General features: G+C 49.1%; 1 protein-coding gene across 1 annotated transcript; it reads left to right on the forward strand.

Annotated features, from left to right (window-relative positions):
* The first annotated feature begins 2780 nt into the window (after positions 1-2780).
* On the forward strand, positions 2781-19188 carry BATF3 (basic leucine zipper ATF-like transcription factor 3). The gene is made up of 3 exons (XM_056852455.1): positions 2781-2849; positions 16701-16805; positions 19003-19188. The coding sequence occupies exons 1-3, from the start codon at positions 2781-2783 to the stop codon at positions 19186-19188; spliced, it is 360 nt and encodes a 119-aa protein (XP_056708433.1).
* The last annotated feature ends 646 nt before the right edge of the window (positions 19189-19834 follow it).

The raw sequence follows: 19834 nt of genomic DNA on the forward strand, positions 1-19834 counted from the left end.
TCAGCCCACGCAGAGGCAGGCAATGGCAAATCACCTCCGAACATCTCTTGCCTTGAAAACCCTCTGGAATCGCCATATATCAGTTGTGACTTGACCGCAAAATCACACATAAGATAGCGAATCATTGTATTTCATGTTGCATGTTTGTATAATAGGGCTATGCTTGTTATAAGGATTTGCATATGGTGAGATACCGTGTCACAAATGGCTGGGACTTTCCTTTGTATGTTCCAGGTACCATTCATTCATGAACTCTGGCAAGAAAAATAGCTACTAGAAATTGGGGGGAGGGTGAGAGATTTCTGTGTATCAGTTGGGATGTTTCTAGTTGTAATAACTTGGTGGAGAGTCCAGAGTTTCTTGTTTGGTTTTTAACTGCTTAGAGCAGGGCTGTCAAACATACAACCCGGGAGCCTGATCTGGCTCCTTGAGGGCTCTTATCCGGCCCGCTGCGAGCTCACCCGCCAAGGCAGCCCCCGCTCCCGATCTCAGGTGATGAGGCATGGCCCAACCAAGTGACATTTATGTCATATCCGGCCCTCGTAACAAATTAGTTCGACACCACTAGCTATAATGAAAGGTATAGAACACAATCTGTTTCTGGGTGGATATTGGTGCATGTCCACCAAATAATACTGAGTAGCTGAAGATGTGTAGTTGCCTGTTCTGCTTTACAGTGTTGAGCTCGGCAGTCTCCAGGGGCTCGGCAGTGTGTCGTGTACTTCTTACCTAAAGAATAGGTCCTGTTTGAACCTGGGTCTCTTACACACAACCACAGTTAGCCATGTGGGAATGTATCATTTTAATTGACCCAAATAATATTATTACCTGTTGGACCTGTTGGACTCAATCATCATTTACAGTCTTGTGTGATTTCTGTTTCATGTAGATTGTCAGTCTTTCAAAATTAGATACTCATTAGGTCCTGCTTCAGGGGGCTGCTGATTAACACAAGCTGATTGGCATAAACTGGTGCTTAGCATATGTAAATCAGACAGAACTTTGTCATGAACAGCTCAGCGATGAGCCATCCACTGAAGACAGGACAGGCTTTTAGAGGAAAGCCCTCAAGGGATCATTGTGGAGCAATGTCTGAGGGAGTAAGCTTCTCTGCTACGTTTAAATGGCATGCACACAACAGTTAAGTATGTAGTGAGAAAACAGTGCTTTTATCACCTATGGAACTACAAAGTTGGAAGTATAAGGTGGCCGAGCTCTGAAAATGGACTATCACTTTAGACCGAAGGAGATTGATTGCAGCTTTTTATATGTGGGGGAGAAAATCAGCTTCCCTGAGAAATTGTGCTGGTTCTAGGCACAGTTGAAGTGGTTCTGCCACTTCCCCTGTATGCCTCACAGGGTGACTATAATCCGGGAGAACCAGGTTCACGTCATTCTGCCATCGAAGCTCACTAGATCACAAGTAGATCATTCTCAACCTACCTTACCTCACAGAGTTGTTGAGAAGAAAACCTGGAGGAGTGGGAGAACATGACAGCTGCTTTCTGTTCTCATGGGCCAGAAAAATGAGGTATGAATACCCTTCCTTCCTGGAACTCAAAGGTACTTATGCAGGGTTACCAGATGGTCTCCCATTCAAGCGTTGACCAGACCCCTCCTTGTTTTGGGAGGCAGTCCATGGTATCTGTAACATTCTCCTCCAACATCACATTTCAAAGGAATCTACTTTCTTCCTGTCTGCTTTCTTCAATGTCCAGCTTTCACACCCATACATAGTAATAGGGAATACGATGGCATGAACTAACTTAATGTTGGTGTCCAGGGACGCATCTTTACACTTTAGAATCCTGTCTGGCTCCTTCATGGCTGCCCTTCCCGGTCTCAGTCTCCAAGCGCTTTCATACAGCCCAAATCATGCACTTTCAATCCACTTTCAGTGCACCCTAACGATTGTTTGCAAGTGGGTTTTGCCAGTTCGCACAGTAAGATCCCCTTCAAAGTACATTGAAAGTGGATTGTGTGTGTGTAAAGTGCCCTCAAGTCACAGCCGACTTAGGGCGACCCCTTTTTGGGGTTTTCATGGCAAGAGACTAACAAGAGGTGGTTTGCCAGTGCCTTCCTCTGCACAGCAACCCTGGACTTCCTCGGTGGTCTCCCCTCCAAATACTAACCAGGGCCGACCCTGCTTCGCTTCTGAGACCTGACCAGATCAGGCTCGCCTGGGCCACCCAGGTCAGGGCTGAAAGTGGATTGCAAGTGAAAGCGCCACCCTTCTGATTTCTGGGCTGCAGCCTCCTCCCAGCTCTTCCACTCCAACGTGACCCTCGAGGCCTCCAGAGCGCGGGAAAAGAAACCGTTGCTCTCCCCGTCCCGCCCCCCACCCCCCCGCAGAGAGTCTCCCACAGGACGACCAATCCCGGCCGCCGACTGAAGCGAGGCCTGAGAGAGCCGTTAGGGCCCGCGGGGAGGTGGGGGGGGTGAGAGGCCGGAGCCCCGAGGGTCTCCCGCTCGCCCCTCTCGGTTCCCCATCTAACAGGAGCCCCCGGCGGCGGCCTGGCGACCGGCTCCCGGCGACGTTTCGGCGGCGGCCGCCACGTGATTTCCATGAAGTCTGCGGGCGGTTTCGGGGCGGGGGGCGGGCCTGGTCGTCCGGGGCGGCCTCCTGCTCCCCAGGGCCCCAGAGCGGGGAAGCGACGGGGAAGCCCGCCAGGCGCCGCGCTCGGGGCGTGCCGGGGGTGTCCCCGGGCCGCTTTTCCGCCCGCCCGCCGCCCTCCGCCGCCCTCGATGCGCCGCGGGCTCTCCTGCCAGGTGCCGCCGGGATGTCTCACGGGGCCCCCGCCGCGGGGGCCCTTTTGCAAAGGAGCTCGTCTTCGGAAGGCACGCCGCAGGTAAGCCGGCAGGCGATGGGGGGGGGGGCGGCGGAGAAGAAGCACACCGGGCAGGCGAGGCAGGTTCGGGACAGGGGGAAGCGTCTTCCCGGCGCGGCCTGGCACGCCGACCCTGCGAGGGAGCCTGCTCGCCTTCTCTCCGGCCGGGCGCTCTCCCCCATGCCGGACAAGGCGCTTCCAGCTCGCTTTCAATGCGCTTTGGTGCTCTTTTGCAAGCGGGTTTTGCCGTTTCACACCGCAAATGGGAGGTTTTGCCTTGGATTGGCCGCTCTCTGGGTGCGCATTCCCCCCATCTGAATCCTCCAAACTCTGCACGGGGGCTCATTGTTGAGTTTTGAGAATTTGGACGGGGAAAAGGTGCGTTTAGAGAGCGGCCAATCCGAGGCAAAACCTCCCGTGCGTTGTCGCCCTAAAATCCAGCTTCGAAGTGGATTGCAAGGGCGCTGTCCGGCGTGGGTTTTTCCGAAGCGGCGTTCGGTCCTGGCTCAGCTGAAGCGCCCGATTGGCACGGCTGTCGGGAGAAACCCCGCGGCAGCCCCTGGCCACGCGGAAGCTCGCTTGAGCCAAGCGCTTCTAAAGCCCTTTGAAAGGGTTTAAGCCGCTTCTGGCCACACCAGTTGCCTGAGAACCGGAGCGCGTATTGAACTCGCCCGGCTGATGCTGCCCCCCCCCCCTCACCCGCGAACTCTCCCTGCCTCCAAGCACCATGTGGATCGGTGCTGTCATGTTGCATGTCCCTGGCACCTACCCAAGAGGGCATTGTTGCAGTAAAACAGGGGTTCGCGGGGGAGAGGGAGACCCAAGATCGTGATCAAGAAAACAGTTTATTTGCAGCTGCTGACTCAGAGGCCCTAATGGGCAGAGATCTCTGAGTCCCGATTACACTGGGGAAGAGGTATTTATCCAAATTCAAGTTAGGACGATACATCAACAAGTTGTGCATATCTGATTGTATTCCAGACAGAAAGGCGACTCAGGACAGTTGCAGTTTCATCCAATTTCTCCTATCATTGTTTATGGTCCACTCTGACACTCCGTGACTCTTAGCCCAGTGACCCAGTGCACAGAGCAGGCTTGGAGCTAGGCAGAAATTCCTTCCCTGGCAGTCTGGAAGCGAATTATTACCGAGAGATCTCTGGGGTACTGTCACAGCATGGAGCCTCACAATGTGGTGATGATCCACAGGGGCGCTTGTTGAGGCCTCCAAGGGGATGCTTTGCATTTTGATGGTTCCCCCCCCCCCCCCAGTGTCCTACCCCTGGCTCACATGCACAGATATATGGCATGGTTACTACTTAAAGCAGACATTTGTGAAGGCAGCTTCAGGTAGGAAGCCATTTGGCAGAGGCACCTCCCAGTGTGGTTTTAGGCATTTCCCCCACACCTGCAGAGACTGCCCCTCAAGAAACAGAGAGATGTTGAGAGAAACTGCCGCGTCCCGTGTGACTCTTCATCCACTCCCTTGTGCTGTGTAGCTGTTTGCATATGTGAATCTGACCGGAGAAATAATTTAAAAGAGAGGAAACGGCAGAAAGATGGACTCCTTTAAGGAGGAGCCACACCCACCTTGGGGTGGGGGTGGGGACACAGGTTGGAACAGGCTGTCTTGTGCTGTTTACACTGACTGGAATTAACTGACCAGTGTCTCCTGTTGAGAGGGGTCTTTCCCAACTTGCTGCCTCAGTTTCTTTAGCTGGAGATGCCAGAGAATGAACCTGGGACCTTCTGCTTGCAAAACCAACGCTCCCTCACTGAGCTATGGCCCCTCCCTATTATGTATTCCTCTTCTTAGACTATGCTTGACCTTTAGAGCGTCCAGTGCACACACACTATCTCAGTAACCCCTGCAACTGCCTTCTAAAAGACCCTTGAAAGACAATCCCAGTGGCAAGGTGTAGGTGTTTTTTAGTGAGTGGCTCATGAGTCCCATCTGGCTGGGGTAATGTTTAAATGGCCCCACAATGAGTGTGAGCTGATGGGGGGGCTTTTTCACTGCACCCCCCTTCAAAATGGGGTAGCGATTCATAGGAAAGCACACAGCTGGTATCATGGTTCAAAGCCCCCCTTCACTGGGCGGGTATGATTATCTTCAGGTTACATATGGGAAGCTGAGCAATAAATAACGTGTTCTAAAGGCAGTGGAAGAAAAGTGTGCATGTAGAAAGAGAAACAGCATCCTTCTAGGATTCTCAGCAGAAATGAGATTTGAGCTGGGGACTTCCAAAACATACCAAAGCCTGAGAACCAGTAAAGTCCTATACAAAAATGAGACGCACCCTTCTGAAAAACTCCTACATGAGGCTCATGTGATTCTATCATTGGGAAAGGTAGCCAGCTTCCCAAACATCTGAGGCTGAAGTTTCTAGTCAGTTTCATCCCTGTAGAACCTAAATAAAAAAATAAGGGCCGTTTTGACTGCTGCATGGAAGCTGCTACAACCACTTTGGGCAGCTCCTGCAAGTGGTAGCTTTAATGTCTGAATCACTTATGTTGTGCTACACAAGTCTGGATGCACAGGATTTTTTCAGCACTCTCCATATGGCATCCAAAATTCCCAGGCCTGCCATTATACAGTGCTGCGGTGGGATATGAGCCTCAGGAGGGTTGCCGGGATGTTAAAAACTTGACGCTGCCTGTGGGACAGGGCGGAGTAGCTCTTGAGTTGTGCTCCTTCTCTTCCATGCTACAGACTTTTGCATTCCCCTCGCCTTCATCAGGAACCCAAATAAGAGCCAGGGACATGCTGAGGATCTAAGCCATAGCTGCCAGAAATGGGGTGTGTGTGTCTAAACGAGCATGTGGGAGGATTGTAAGTGGGTACAACATAGAAAAAAGCTAAATGCAAGTAATCTAAAATGTGTATTTTCATTTTAATGTGTTCATAAAATAAAATTTATCTACGGACTGAGTCCAGCTTATCTGTCACTGCCAAGTGATCACAATGGGTAGCCGTGTCAGTCTGTCAATAGCAGTAGAAAAGAGCAAGAGTCCAGTGGCATCTTAAAGACTAACAACATTTCTGGCAGAGTATGAGCTTTTGTGAGCCACAGCTCCCTTCTTTAGATAACCTTCTCACTTCAGGTATCTGAAGAAGTGAGCTGTGGCTCACAAAAGCTCATACCCTGCGAGAAATTTTCTTAGTCTTTAGGTTGCCACTGGACTCTTGCTCTTTTCTACTGCCATTGCAGAGCGTTTGCTCTTCTTGGCCAGAAGAGGCTATCTAAAACCTTTTTACTAATAGGTTATTTTTTAAATGTAAAGCAAGTAATGTAAGCACAAAAAGGATATTCAGAGAGGATTCTAAAGGTCATCTAGTCAAACTTCCTGCCTTCATGTCAATTTTGCTAATATATTCCTGCCATCCTTCTCCAGTTTGTTCTTCAAATCCTTTGATGGATTCTGCACTGCTCCTATGTGTGTGCGCACAAAGCTCCGCCAATTCACAGCTGACTTGTGGCGACCGCTTATGGTGTTTTCAAGACAAGAGACTAACAGAGATGGTTTGCCATTGCCTTCCTCTGCACAGCAACCCTGGTGTTCCTTGGTGGCCTCCCATTCAGATACTAACCAGGGCTGACCCTGCTTAGCTTCCGAGATGAGATCGGGCTAGCCTGAGCCATCCAGGTCAGGGCACTGCTTCTATAGAACACAAAAATACAGAACAAATTAGGCCAATTTTTAATTGGACTAGTGAACTTTCAACTTACATAGAGTACTTCCTTGAGCATCACAGATTAAATTTTTAAAAAATCAAGGTGATGTTGCATGGCAGGTGGCATTAACTTGATAAGTGAAAGCATTTCACACAAAGGGCTTAAATCAGTAGTGTTCTAACTGATACCCAACACAAATGTTAAACTTACTTTGGATACAGTATGCATTCCATTGCTTTCCCAAACTCTGTGCTAACAACATTAGTTTGCAACACAAATACACAAAGGGGTAGCCACATTACAGCACCAGCCTAAGCACTACAGTTCAAAATTTGCTGAAGTTAATGGGCTTAGTTGAGAACTTGATTGGGATGGCACTGTTAATTTATCTCAGCCAAATTAAACAGGAACCCAGTAACACCTTAAAGACTAACAAAAGTTTTTCTAGCATAAGCTTTTGTGAGTTGGAGCTCATTTTATCAAATGACAAAATTTATGCTAGAATAAACTTTGTTAATCTTTAAAGTAACACTGGACTCCTTTTAATAAATGAAGTAGAAACTCAAATATACTTTTACAGTGCAGTCCTAAGAGGGGGTGAAAGGGCTTTAGAGGCGGTGTGATCCCGGCGCCAGCATAGGTGCCACTTTCACCGTCCAAATGGCCACACATGGGCACTGACACAACTGCGGCAGCAACGTTCTTCCGGCACAAGGGCTTGGACTGGCACCAAAGCAGGCATTTCCGGGGGCGGGGCTGACATTAACCCTTTTGCCCTAAGCCCTTTTGCCCCAGGAATGCCCCCTTTTGTCAGCGTGAACTTACACCAGCAAAAATGGTGGAGTAGCCCGTGAAACTGCATAGAGTACTTTCACGGACATTAGGGGAATTTTCCTGGGCGGCTTGCTTGCCTCAGCACGTCAAAATTCTAAGGAGGTGGTGTGGCTGCGCCGTGGCTATGCTGTCCGTAGCCACGGCAAAACTACTTTGAATTGCGCCACCTGTGTCAAATGAAAACACCCCTCATGAATCCTAAGCCATTAATCTTCTAGCTGACAGGTCTATTCATTTTTATTACACTTTTCCTCCAGGGATGGTGTACATTTATTTATTTGTTTGATTGATTTATATTCCCCCTCCCCGGCAATGCCAGGCTCAGGGCAGCTCACAACATGTTATAACAATTTCTCTCTTCCCCTAGATTATCCTCAGAACAATGCTGTAAAGTAGTTTAGACTGAAAGTGTGTGACCGGTCCAAAATCACACAGCAAACTTCATGTGTGAGTAGATAGATGAATCTGGATGTCTCCAAGCATAGTTTGGCACTCCAACCAAGACACCACACTGACTATCTGAATGTGCCATGTTCTGACATAAGGTGGATTGCACCAGTGACACTATGATCATTTCTCTTTGCTTTTTAAAGAAAAAGAGAGGAAAATCAAGATTATGAGGATGTGGGGGAAGAGAAGCAGAGAGGGCAAGTGAGTAAAGGGCAAAAGCAGAGAAATTAGACTGGGAATGCGCCACACACACACAGTGGGAAATTCCCATGCACATGCAAAGTATTTACCATCATTGAAGAGAATATGAAGTCTCTGTGGACTTAGTGTATTTGGGCCACATCCCTTTGGTGCCATTTAGAGAGGTGAGGGGCCCAGCTACATCTTTTGGTTCCATTGATGTCAAACCGAATCACCTCTGGGGCTCTCGTGAGCAATGCCTTCTGTTACTGCATACCTTTTTTTTTTACCCATGGGAACTTGGAGCAAATAAGAGGCAGTACAACCTGCATGACCTCGGTTTTGCCCCGGGCTGACCCGAGAACAATAAAGGAGGCTTGGGTTAAGTGTAGGGTTGCCAACCTCCAGGTGGTAGCTGGAGATCTGCTATTACAACTGATCTCCAGGGGATAGAGATCAGTTCACCTGGAGAAAATGGCCGCTTTGGAAGGTGGACTCCATGGCATTAGGCAGCTGACAACATAAAACATAACAAGGTGTAGGAAACCTAAACATTTTACATGAAGACTCTGTGCCCTGAAATATTTCCTGTATTGTCCCATAATGGCTATTCATTCTGAAAACGACAAGGTCAATCCAGCTGAGTTTCTTTTCTCAGTGTGGAATTTGCTTCCAAACTGCCCCTTAATTGATAGTTCTAGTTCCTTTATTTAAAGCATTTTTATACCAATTTGCCAAATGAAAATGTGGTTTACAATAGTTAATAAAAACCACCTGCAAGCAATAAAAATGGGGGGTGGGGTTGTTCTTGTTATAATCTGGCCCCTTTATGCTGTGTCACATTGTCAAGCTGTTCCACAACAAATAATGTCAGTGATTTAAACTGAGCTGAGCTGCCATTTGTTTGTTGGTGATTCGGCCACTCCATAAGCTGCCCCTATTTGAACAAGTTTCCCAGAATCACCAACCACTAGTGGGCAGCCAGGCCCCATTAGCTGCAAAGTCAAAGGTGTTTGTGTCAATACAGCATTTGACCTACAGTTTATATGTACAATTGGTTGATAATAGGTGCATCAGGGGCCTAAAGATTTGCTTGAGCTGCATTGGGGATGGCAGCAGAAGTGAAAAAGGTTCATCCTATCCTCCAAAGGCTAACATTATCGTAACCCTACTTTGGGTACCAATATACACCCCCCTTTCTCGAGGTCGTTGCATAAGTCTTTGGTATTTGCTGGTGGAGAAATAGGATCCCGATTAATGGCCATTTGGCTACCGCAAACCATCAGAATGTGCATGAATAGTCAGTTCTCTGCCACAGAAAAGGCAAGCTTGCCAGTATGTTGGAGTGCAAGATAGACCATCTTTTGGGACTAAGGCCGTTACCGCACTGTGAGCTCTTGACCCATCGAACCAGAAATCACCACAGAGACAATCAGATTCCAAGCAGATGGCTTTACTGGTCAAATAGGCAATACAGTGCATTGAAGGCAAGATGACAGCTATGGTTTGTCTTGCCCGTTATTTGGAAATATAAGGCAGAGAAACGGCGGGAGATTACAAAGCATAAACAGAGCATTATTTCCCAGGAGTAGCGTTCCCAGGCTTTGGTATGTGTAGCCGTCCTTGAAGTCTGGACGGTTCAGCAGAGAAACGAAAGGAAACATCTAAACCAAGATAACAGCCTGACATCCTGCTCCCCTTAAGGCCCCCTCCCATCCGGCAAGGGGGCTGGTCTGTCCGGGTAGGTATTGTGAAAGGCGTTGACGAGTTTGGGAGCGGAGACATCCCGTGCGCGAACCCATTCGTCATAGGCAGGGGGGAAGTGTTTCCAGCGGATCAGGTATTGCAAGGCCCCGTGGTGTATGCGGGAATCCAGGATTTTGGAGACTTCGAAATGTTCTCCCCCCCCCCACCATTATGGGTTGTTCAGGAGGCGGCTCCGGGTGCCATTGTGGGGAAGCAACATGGGGCTTTAGAAGGCTGATATGGAAAACGGGGTGCACACGCCTCAGAGTTTTGGGGAGAGACAGTTCCACCGTGACAGGATTTATGAGGCGGGTGATGGGAAATGGGCCAATGTATTTAGCACTGAGCTTATGGCACGGACGGGTGGAGCGCAGGTTCTTGGTGGAAAGGTATACCAAGTTACCCACTTGCAGGTCCCTACCGGGAGAACGATGCTTGTCAGCCTGCGCCTTGTATTTGCGCTTGGCTCGGTCTAGGTTGCTAACCAGCCAGGGCCATGTTGTACGGAGGGTGTGTGCCCAAGAGGCAATGTCGGCATCCCCCTCCCCCTCTGATCCTTCTATTGGGGTGATAGGACCGAAGTCCTGTCCATACACCGCATAAAACGGGCTGAAACCTGTGGACTGATGTACAGCATTATTGTAGGCATATTCTGCAACAGTTCCACCCAGTCATCTTGGTGATAATTGACATAACAGCGCAAATAGCATTCAAGTACAGCATTGACACGTTCGGTTTGACCATCCGTTTGGGGATGGTATGCACTAGACAACCCCTGCTCCACCCCCACCAATTTGAGAAAAGCTTTCCAAAATTTAGCAACGAAACTACTTCTGCGGTCGCAGATTATCTTGCGCGGAAACGAATGTAGTCTAAAGACATGTGACACGAAGAGGCGGGCCAACTTCTGAGCGGAGGGGATCCCCGCACATGGAACCAAATGTATTTGCTTAGAAAATAAGTCAGTGATAACCCATAACACAGTTTTTCCCCCGCTGAGAGGGAGATCCGTCATCAAATCCATAGCAATCACTTCCCAGGGTTTGCTGGGTATTTCAAGTGGTTGCAGTAGTCCTGGGGGCTTGCCTTGAGATCGTTTGACTGTGGCGCAAACAGGACAGCTGCGAATAAAAGAGTCAATGTCAGAACGCATTCCCCCCCACCAAAATTGTCTGCGCAACAGGTGAAGGGTCTTTAGGAACCCAAAGTGTCCAGCTGTTTTTACTCCATGAGCCAAGTGTAAGACGTCTTTTCGGAGCGCTTTGGGCACATATAATTTCGAGTCTTTGTACCAAGAGCCTCCTTGTTCGATTACACCAGGAGGCAGGGTTTGAGCAGAGGGTTCCATAAGGCATTGTTCCCGAAGGGAATTTAAGAAAGACTCGGAGACGGGAACCCCCCCCCCTTAATTACGGTGGTAGTAGGAGCAGTTATGGGGGTTGACGAGGGGGGAGCGCTTACGTGCGGCGATGTGCAGACTGCAGGCGGCTGGGCGGCCGGTTGGGTTGGAGGAGCTGGAGCGCCGGCTATCGTGTGCTTCTGTTGCGGGGGCAGCTGGGTGGCCGGTAGGGCTGGAGGAGCTTGCGCGCCGGCTGTCGTGTGTTTCCGCTGGGGCAGCGTTTGGGATCGGGTTTGTACAGCCAGTACGGGCAGGGCTTCTCTTTGCGCGGGCGTAAAGAGTCTGTTGGCCGATCGAGTTTCGCCGGGTATTGAGGCAACCGGGAGAGAGCATCTGCGAGAACGTTTTGTTTTCCAGGGACATGCTTCAGGACAAAACGAAACTGAGCAAAGAATTCCGCCCAACGCTGTTGTTTCGCGGATAACTTATGGGTTCCTGTGAGGACAGCTAGATTTTTGTGATCGGTCCAAACTTCGAAGGGGACTTTAGACCCTTCCAGGAATTGTCGCCATAGAGTAAGTGCATGGTGAACGGCTGAGGCTTCTTTCTCCCAAATGGGCCAGTTCAATTGGGAGTGTGCAAATTTCTTTGAGAAGTAAGCGCAGGGGTGAAGGAGACCATCTGGTCCTCTTTGGAGCAGGGCCCCTCCCATAGCTACGTCGGAGGCATCGACTTGTACAATGAACATTCGATTTGGGTCTGGGTGCCGTAGCACAGGTTCCGACGTGAAAAGGCGTTTGAGGGCTACAAAGGCGGTCTGGCATTGATCAGTCCACAGTATCTTAGCGGAGGGTAACGTAGCAGAGTTTCCTTTACCTTTGGTTTTCAGAAGGTCGGTGATGGGCAGCGCTATTTGGGCGAAGTTAGGGATAAATCCGTGGTAGAAATTAGCAAAGCCCAGAAACTGTTGTACTTGCTTGCGGTTGGAGGGAGGTGTCCAATCGAGGACGGAACGGACCTTGGCCGGGTCCATGCTAAGGCCATGGTGGGAGATTATATATCCCAAGAAAGTTATTTTGCTCTGGTGAAATTCACATTTAGCCAACTTTGCAAAGAGTTGGTGATTGCGCAGGCGGTGCAGAACTTCTCAGACCAAAGTGACGTGCTCATCCATGGTTTTTGAATAAATAAGAATGTCATCCAAATAAACTACCACCCCGCGGTACAGTAAATCATGGAGGATTTCGTTGATGAGTTGCATGAAGACCCCCGGGGCACCTTTTAACCCGAAGGGCATCACAAGGAATTCAAACATTCCAAAACAGCTAGAGAAGGCAGTGAGGGGTTCGTCCCCCTCGCGGATACGGACGCGGTAGTAGGCTTCTACTAGGTCCAATTTGAAGAATATACGTCCCTCTTGTAGCTGCCCCAAAATATCTGAAATTAGCGGTATAGGATAGGCGTTGGCTTGAGTAACGGCATTGAGTTTTCGGAAGTCAATGCAGAGGCGCAGGTCGCCTTCCTTTTTTCGGACGAAAAACGCGGGGGCTGAGTTGGGAGCATTCGATGGGCGAATGAACCCTCTGGCAAGGTTTTTGTCCAAAAAGTCCCGTAGTACAGTGCGCTCGGAAGCGCTCATAGGGTAAATCTTATTCTTGGTTAATGTGCAGTCCTTCACCACCTCAATTGCACAGTCAGTGGCCCGGTGGGGGGGTAAGGCATCACATTCTTTAATGTTAAAGACATCCGCAAAGTCCTGGTATACATCAGGTAGGGACGGCGGTGATGGGACATCGGAGATTAATGCCGGAGCGGGTGGAGACAGTACCGCAACTTGCTGTCGGTGCTGGTCGCATTTGGGGTTGGCAAAGGAGATAGTGTTCGTCTCCCAGTCTATACTGGGACTATGACCTTTAATCCAATTAATTCCCAGGACCACTTCAAATCGGATACGGGCTATGGTAAAGTCTATTTGCTCCCAGTGGGAGCCAATACCCATCGCCACCCCAGTAGTGCGATGATCAACTGGGCCCCCCTTGAAATGGCTTCCGTCCATTTGGGCAAATTGGACGGAGGCTGGTAAAGCCTCGGACTTGACTTTGAGTGCTGCAAATGTGGCCTCACTGATTAGAGTGCGACCGCAACCGGAGTCAATGAGTGCCTTAACGGGTAGTTGGGGACCACCTTTATAGTGTTGTAAAACTGCGTCCACATAAACGGTGGTTTCCACTTCCTTCACTTTAGTGGGAGCTTTTGGTTTAGCAGGAGATTCTGCAGAGGTCTGTGGAGACGCTCCACTCACCACAGACCGGAGCCGTTTTTTGACAAATCAAGGGGGGTTTCTAGGTTTAAAGCTGGAGGATTCCATGGGTTCTCTTCGTCAGAAGAAGGAGAGTTGTCCCCCAATGGGGCATTTGTAATCCGGGACCCGGCGGGGTCATTCGATGTAGGAAGGATAGATGAGTCCTCAACGTGAAGTGCAGAGGGTGTGGGTCTTCCCGGCGCTGCGCTGCGGGTGGCCGCGGTGCCTCTGCGTTGAGGTTGTCCTCTAGCTCGGGCTGCCATGCTGGGACGAAAGAGTTCAGGGCGATGTGGGCAGACTGCCGCAAAGTGGCCCAGTTCCCCACAAGTGAGGCAAGCACCTCTTTGAAACCGGGTTTCGCGATCCTGGGGTGGATGCGCGGGTTTCCGTGGATTGGGAGGCGGTGCCTTGGGCTGGGGTTTTTGGACGCTTTTCTCCTTGTTTCTTTGGCGGACAAGGGAAATAAAGCGCCGGCGGCTTTCCACCTCTTCGGCTAATAGAATCCAATCCTCGAGGGTGTCGGGATCACCCCGCATATACGACCAGTTCAGAATGTCAGGGTGTAAGGCTTCCCTGAAATGGTGAATTAGGGTGGCTTTGGGCCAGCCCACAATTCTGCTTGCTAGTCTCTGAAATTCATCGGCAAACTCTCAAACTGGAGTAGAGCCCTGTCTTAGTTGTAGAAGCTCCGCTTTGGCTCGTTCCCCCAGAAAGGGGTCCTCAAACCTCCTCCGTAAGGCAGTCATGAAATTGTTGAGGGAACGGATAGAGCGGGATCGGGTGTCGAACTGGAGGACCATCCAGTCGGCTGCTTTACCTGTCAAAAGGGAAGCCACATAGCGAACCCGGCTGTCCTCTGTAGGGAAGAACTGTCCTTGTTCTCGCATATAGCTGTCTACCTGATGCAAGAAACAGGGCAGGGTTTCGAGAGATCCATCGTAAGTAGTTTTCAACTTGAGTTGTTTCCAAGGACCGGGCATGGGTTGGCCCGGTTGCACGGGTGCCCTGGGTGCAGGTAAAACGGGACCTCCGGGAACCGGGGGTTGAACAGGCACATTAGCGGGTGGCTGGGCTGGCACTCCCTGAACCGGTACTGCGGCCCCCTGTGGAACGGGTTGTGCCGGGGTTGTCAGGGCCTGCTGTAACTGCCTGTTGTCCTGAAGCAAGCGTTCCATTAGCTCCTGGAGTTGATCTACACGGCCAGATAGCTCTCGATTCTGAGCTCGTAACAGGTGAACGTCCTCACCCGGGCCACCTGTACGATGAGGTTTGCTTGTCCGAAAACTTGCAGCCCATTGAGAACTGTCCCCATACAAGTCCTCTTCCTCAGACTCCTCGGAGTCTTGGCGTCGTTCCGCGAGGTGGCGTGCGCGTTGGGTCGTGCGCGACGGGGCAAATACCGGGGAAAACGACAGACCCAATGGAGGACCGCTCCTTCCGGAGTCTTTGGGGCGGCCGCCTGTCCGCTCCCGATCCGCAGCCAACTGCTATTCTTTATCCCTTGCGGCTTGAGCCTCGGCTTCCGCCTTAGCCGCTTCAGCAGCTTCCCTATCCGCGAGAGCTTGTGAGCTTTCAAGTCACAGAGCGGCAGCTGCGGTAATGTGCGGTAAAAGTTCCGTTTCCAGGAGCGTGAATAGGGGGTCGGGCTCCCCACCTAGCAATGGTTGCACTCGGACTGCGACCGCGGGTGCATCGGCCCCGAACGTCGAGGTCAAACGTTGAGCCAAGGTGGCTATCGTGGTATCCTTTGTACAATCCGCAAAGAGGAGGGCCGTCTGGATAGCGACCGTCTTGGCTTCAGCTTGACAGTCAGCTGCATTGGGTACCAAAGAAAAACCTGCCGGTGCGGCTCCCGCCATAGTAACTTCCCCCAAGGCGACAGGACGCGTTAGAGCCGTGGATGAGAGAGTCTCACGGGCGATAAGCTTATCCAATAAACCGGTTAGTATTTGTAAGTCCTCAGTTGCCAGCCGGGCATCATCCAGCAACTGATCAAAATCCTGGAGGTCTAAACGAGCATTAGTATCCTCCGACGTTAACATCCAGAGAACCCTCACTAGAGATTGCCACTGTGTCTGGACCAGTCCACGCAAGCGGCAAACCTCTGAATTAGTCCTAAAGAGTTCAGCTACTATGTCCCGTAGAAGGGTAGGATCCTCTGATGAGGACTCCAGGGTTCCAAGAAGCAGTAGTCACGGTTCACTCGGAGAGCGCCCTCCTAGCTCCCATCCGAGTGGCAGGCGAACCCTCCAGGGCTCCAGCCTGACTAAAGAATCGATGAAGAAGAGTGGGTGATAGCTGTCATAATGTGAGCTCTTGACCCATCGAACCAGAAATCACCACAGAGACAATCAGATTCCAAGCAGATGGCTTTACTGGTCAAATAGGCAATACAGTGCATTGAAGGCAAGATGACAGCTATGGTTTGTCTTGCCCGTTGTTTGGAAATATAAGGCAGAGAAACGGCGGGAGATTACAAAGCATAAACAGAGCATTATTTCCCAGGAGTAGCGTTCCCAGGCTTTGGTATGTGTAGCCGTCCTTGAAGTCTGGACGGTTCAGCAGAGAAACGAAAGGAAACATCTAAACCGAGATAACAGCCTGACACGCACCAAGTGTTTACAACGCTTAGCGAAATGTTTTATTCCTGTGTGTTCACACCATTTCCCCTCCATTTGGTGCTGGAAGCATTTTGCAAACATTTAATTTCCATCGTATCAACAAACACTTATATAATGATGTAATTTTTTACTACGTTTCAAATACGACTATCCATGGGGTGCAGTCAAGTTGGAGACGCTATTTATTTCTCTGCCCATCTCTCTTCCCTTCCCCCTCCTAAACCTCCCGCCAGCCATTTACTGTGCTTTTAATTTTTTTCAAATGAACTAGGACACTACCAAAGGAACGTTGGATCTCTGGACAAGCTTGTGGGCGGGGGGGGGAGTGCTTGCCGTGCAGCAGCCAATCACAACAAATTTATACTACTTTCTCCTCAAAGGTGAGAGGTTGTGACTGGGGGCGCGAGGGCTATGTGACCGCCTGGCAGGGCAAAGCGGAAAGGAGGTGGGGGGGCGCCTGCGGAGCAGGGCTGTGTAGTGTACAAATCTTCATTAAAGTACAAGTCCCAGAATTCTTGAGGGGGGTCATAACAGGTATACAAAATCACTATACACACAGTTTCTCCAAATCTCAGTTTCTTGGTCTTTTTCCTTGCCTTGAAAAATATTTGCAGATGTGATGGCTATGTGTATTCCAACTTTCTACGGCAAAGGATTTCTTTGCTACTAGAATGAGTAAGCATTTACAAAAACAAGATGCCTAACTCATTTGGTTTCATTGATCAGGGTCAAGACGATGATGAGAGGAAAGTGAGGCGGAGAGAGAAGAACAGAGTTGCTGCCCAGAGAAGCAGGAAAAAGCAAACACAGAAAGCTGATAAGCTCCATGAGGTGATTATTACTTTGAGGCCATTTATGCTTGGTTACTTAGCCTCACAATCCCTATGGGGCTGCTTCGGGTCTTCCTTTGGCTTATTCATGATTTTTCCGACCTTCAAAAGGGGTTGGTTGCTGGGATTGTATCACCCCTATGCTGAAAGATCTGCACTGGCTACCCATCTGTTTCTGGGCACAATTCAAAGTGCTGGTTCTTACCCTTAAGGCCCTAAATGGCTTGTGGCCAGGGTACGTAAAGGACCATCTCCTTCCATACTATCCAGCCTACTAGTTAAGATCTGCCTCTTAACCCCTGTTCTCTGTGAGGTGAGGCGGGTGGCAACAAGAGACAGGGCATTTTCTGTGGTGGCACCTTACCTTTGGAACACCCTCCTCCTTGAGGCTTGGCTAATGCCCACTTTACTTTTTTTAGGCACCCAGCCAAAACACATCTTTCTACCCAGGCTTTTAATTAGATGTTTTAGCAGCTTTTTAATGGTCTGCTTCTGTTTTTTGGAAGGTTTATGCTGCTTGTGCACAGTTGCTTGTTTTTAATGGCTTTTTAAAATATTTTGGTGATTTAAATTGTATGCTCCCTCAAGCAGGACTGTGAAGAGGTGGCACAGAACTATCCTAAATAGATATTATCCAGTTTGAGGGTCTGAGTTCCCTCACACAACTCCAACTTATTCTAAGAAGAGAGTCTTCTCAAACATCAGTAAAGCTTGTCAGTGGTATGTGATAACATCCAAAATCCAGAAGTGTGGCTTTAAAGATTGGCTCAAAGCTCTACATTTCTGGGAGATTTTAAAGCAATCTTTCAGTTTAAAAATTTCTTTTTTCTGTCAGCCATACTGTGCTGTTATACCCATGACCTGTTCAGGTGTAACCAGGAAAAGGGAAAATGGCTGTTTGAATAGTCTATCTCGTTTCTTCTCTGGGAAGTATTCCTTCTGTTAGATAGTGAGATCCCATGGCAGGGGGAAGCATAGGGAACTCTTGGGAAGCAATAATTGCCTCCACTGTTCCTAACGATCAGCTTCCCTATCTTGTCCTTGAGCATTGCAGACAGGTGTAAAACAGGCACAAAGTATATGTGTATGGATCTGGATTGGTATCATTTGCTATATTTGATTTGCGTTAGGTGGGCTTGGCATGACCTAGTGGGAAATTGTACACTCCCACCCCTCAATCATACGTTTAGTGAATCTATTGTCTTACTGACGTTTGCTTAAACTAGTTAATATCTGAAGACGCTTCCTGAGTATGTGTAAAGTGCCGTCAAGTCACAGCTGACTTATGGCAACCCCATAGGGTTTTGAAGGCAAGTGATTAAGTAGAGATAGTTTGCCACTACCTTTCTTTGTAGAGTCTTCCTTGGTGGTCTCCCATCCAAGTACCAAACCTCCTTAGCTTCTGAGATCTGATGACATCAGGCTATACTGTACCATTTCACATACTGGAAGAAGCTTTCTAGATCTATCCAGTTAATTATTTGAGGTGTTTGTCTTTTCTCTGTAATGACTGCAATAACTGGTAGTGTGTACTTTTAAGAAGCTGACTATCAGACTGACCTCTGTGATTCACAATTGTGAGATTTTCTAGGTGTGCCTTGAGTTGAGGCTGTCACAGTCAAAACTACACTGAATGCCTACTCTGGAAATAAGTATTCATTTCCTGGAGATTTGCAGCTTATGCTTGGAGTCTGTCTTCAGCTCCTTGCTTTGAATCTAGAGCTGAGTCTGCAGGTGAACCTAGACAAAGAGCTGCCATCCAGCACATAGGCCAATCCAGGCCACATGAGTTTAATGCACAGCTTAATATGCTGCCATTTGGCAAACCTGCACCAGTGAATCTTAAATCTGGAAAGAACTAGCCATAGAATCTTAAATCTGGACAGAACCCACAGCCCAGGGTGAGTTGTCCATATATCAACCTCCCCGTAAATTAACACTCACGATGCAATCCACAGTGTGCCATAATCATAGAGAACAAGAGCAGTTAAAGTCCACCACATCAAGAGAGCAGCTCTTGATAGCTCCTGCTGTACAGGATTGTTTTGAGCTTGCATCTTTACCAGTTTCTTTTATCTTCGTTCTCTCCATCCAGCCATTTAAAAGAGGGAAAGGTCTTTTCATTATTCCCTTGAGCCAACAAGAGGAAAGTAGTGAAATAAAAATGGTGACTTCTGGTGGTTTTTCTTTTGTTCTAGGAATACGAGTGCCTCGAGCAGGAGAATACCTCCCTGAAAAGAGAGATTGGGAAGCTGACAGATGAAATGAAACAATTGACGGAAGTCTTGAGAGACCATGAAAAGATCTGCCCCCTTTTGCACCGTTCCTTAAACTTTGGCTTGATGCCCAGGCATGATGCCCTCAGTGGTCCCTTGCCAAGATGAGGGCTCCTCTGGAGGGCCCTGAAGTGCTTTCAGGATCCAACATCTTCTCTTCATCATGCTGTGTGAATAGAAAAACCCTTCAAAACTGTGGACTTCATCTTATGACTACCAACCTGACTTGGAATCTACCAGATATCAAGAAGGCATTTTTATGGCAAAAATGTGAACAAGCGACAACCTCATGGGAGAATCTTTGGGCAGCGTTCTGTGTGTGCCAGAGCTCTACTGCATGTTCCATATAGGGTTGCCAACCTCCAGGTAGTAGCTGGAGATCTGCTATTACAACTGATCTCCAGCCGATAGAGATCAGTTCACCTGGAGAAAATGGCTGCTTTGGCAATTGGACTCTATAGCACTGAAGTCCCTCCCTAAACCCTGCCCTCAGGCTCCGCCCCAAAAACCTCATGCCAGTTGCAAAGAGGGACCTGGCAACCCTACCTCCATACCAAGTAAGGAATCTGGAATAGTACAGAAGCTAGGATGCAAAGAATTGTAATGTGCATTTATTTTTAAATGGAATTGTTTAGCCTTCATTTTTGAAAATGTTAAAATTATCAGGGAAGAGTTTGCTAGAGTCGAGACTGGGCACAGCATCCTAGGATCGAGAACTGGGCCTTCTTCTATACTTTCCAGCTCAGCACCAGGT

This window comes from Euleptes europaea, chromosome 7 (assembly GCF_029931775.1).
Source record: "Euleptes europaea isolate rEulEur1 chromosome 7, rEulEur1.hap1, whole genome shotgun sequence".
Lineage (NCBI taxonomy): Eukaryota > Metazoa > Chordata > Lepidosauria > Squamata > Sphaerodactylidae > Euleptes > Euleptes europaea.

Bases quoted from the DNA above. Each gene is read 5' to 3' on its own strand.
- BATF3 (XM_056852455.1), top strand. From the start codon at position 2,781: ATGTCTCACGGGGCCCCCGCCGCGGGGGCCCTTTTGCAAAGGAGCTCG. The intron at 2,850-16,700 runs GTAAGCCGGCAG...TTCATTGATCAG, and splicing joins CTTCGGAAGGCACGCCGCAG to GGTCAAGACGATGATGAGAG. The intron at 16,806-19,002 runs GTGATTATTACT...CTTTTGTTCTAG, and splicing joins AAGCTGATAAGCTCCATGAG to GAATACGAGTGCCTCGAGCA.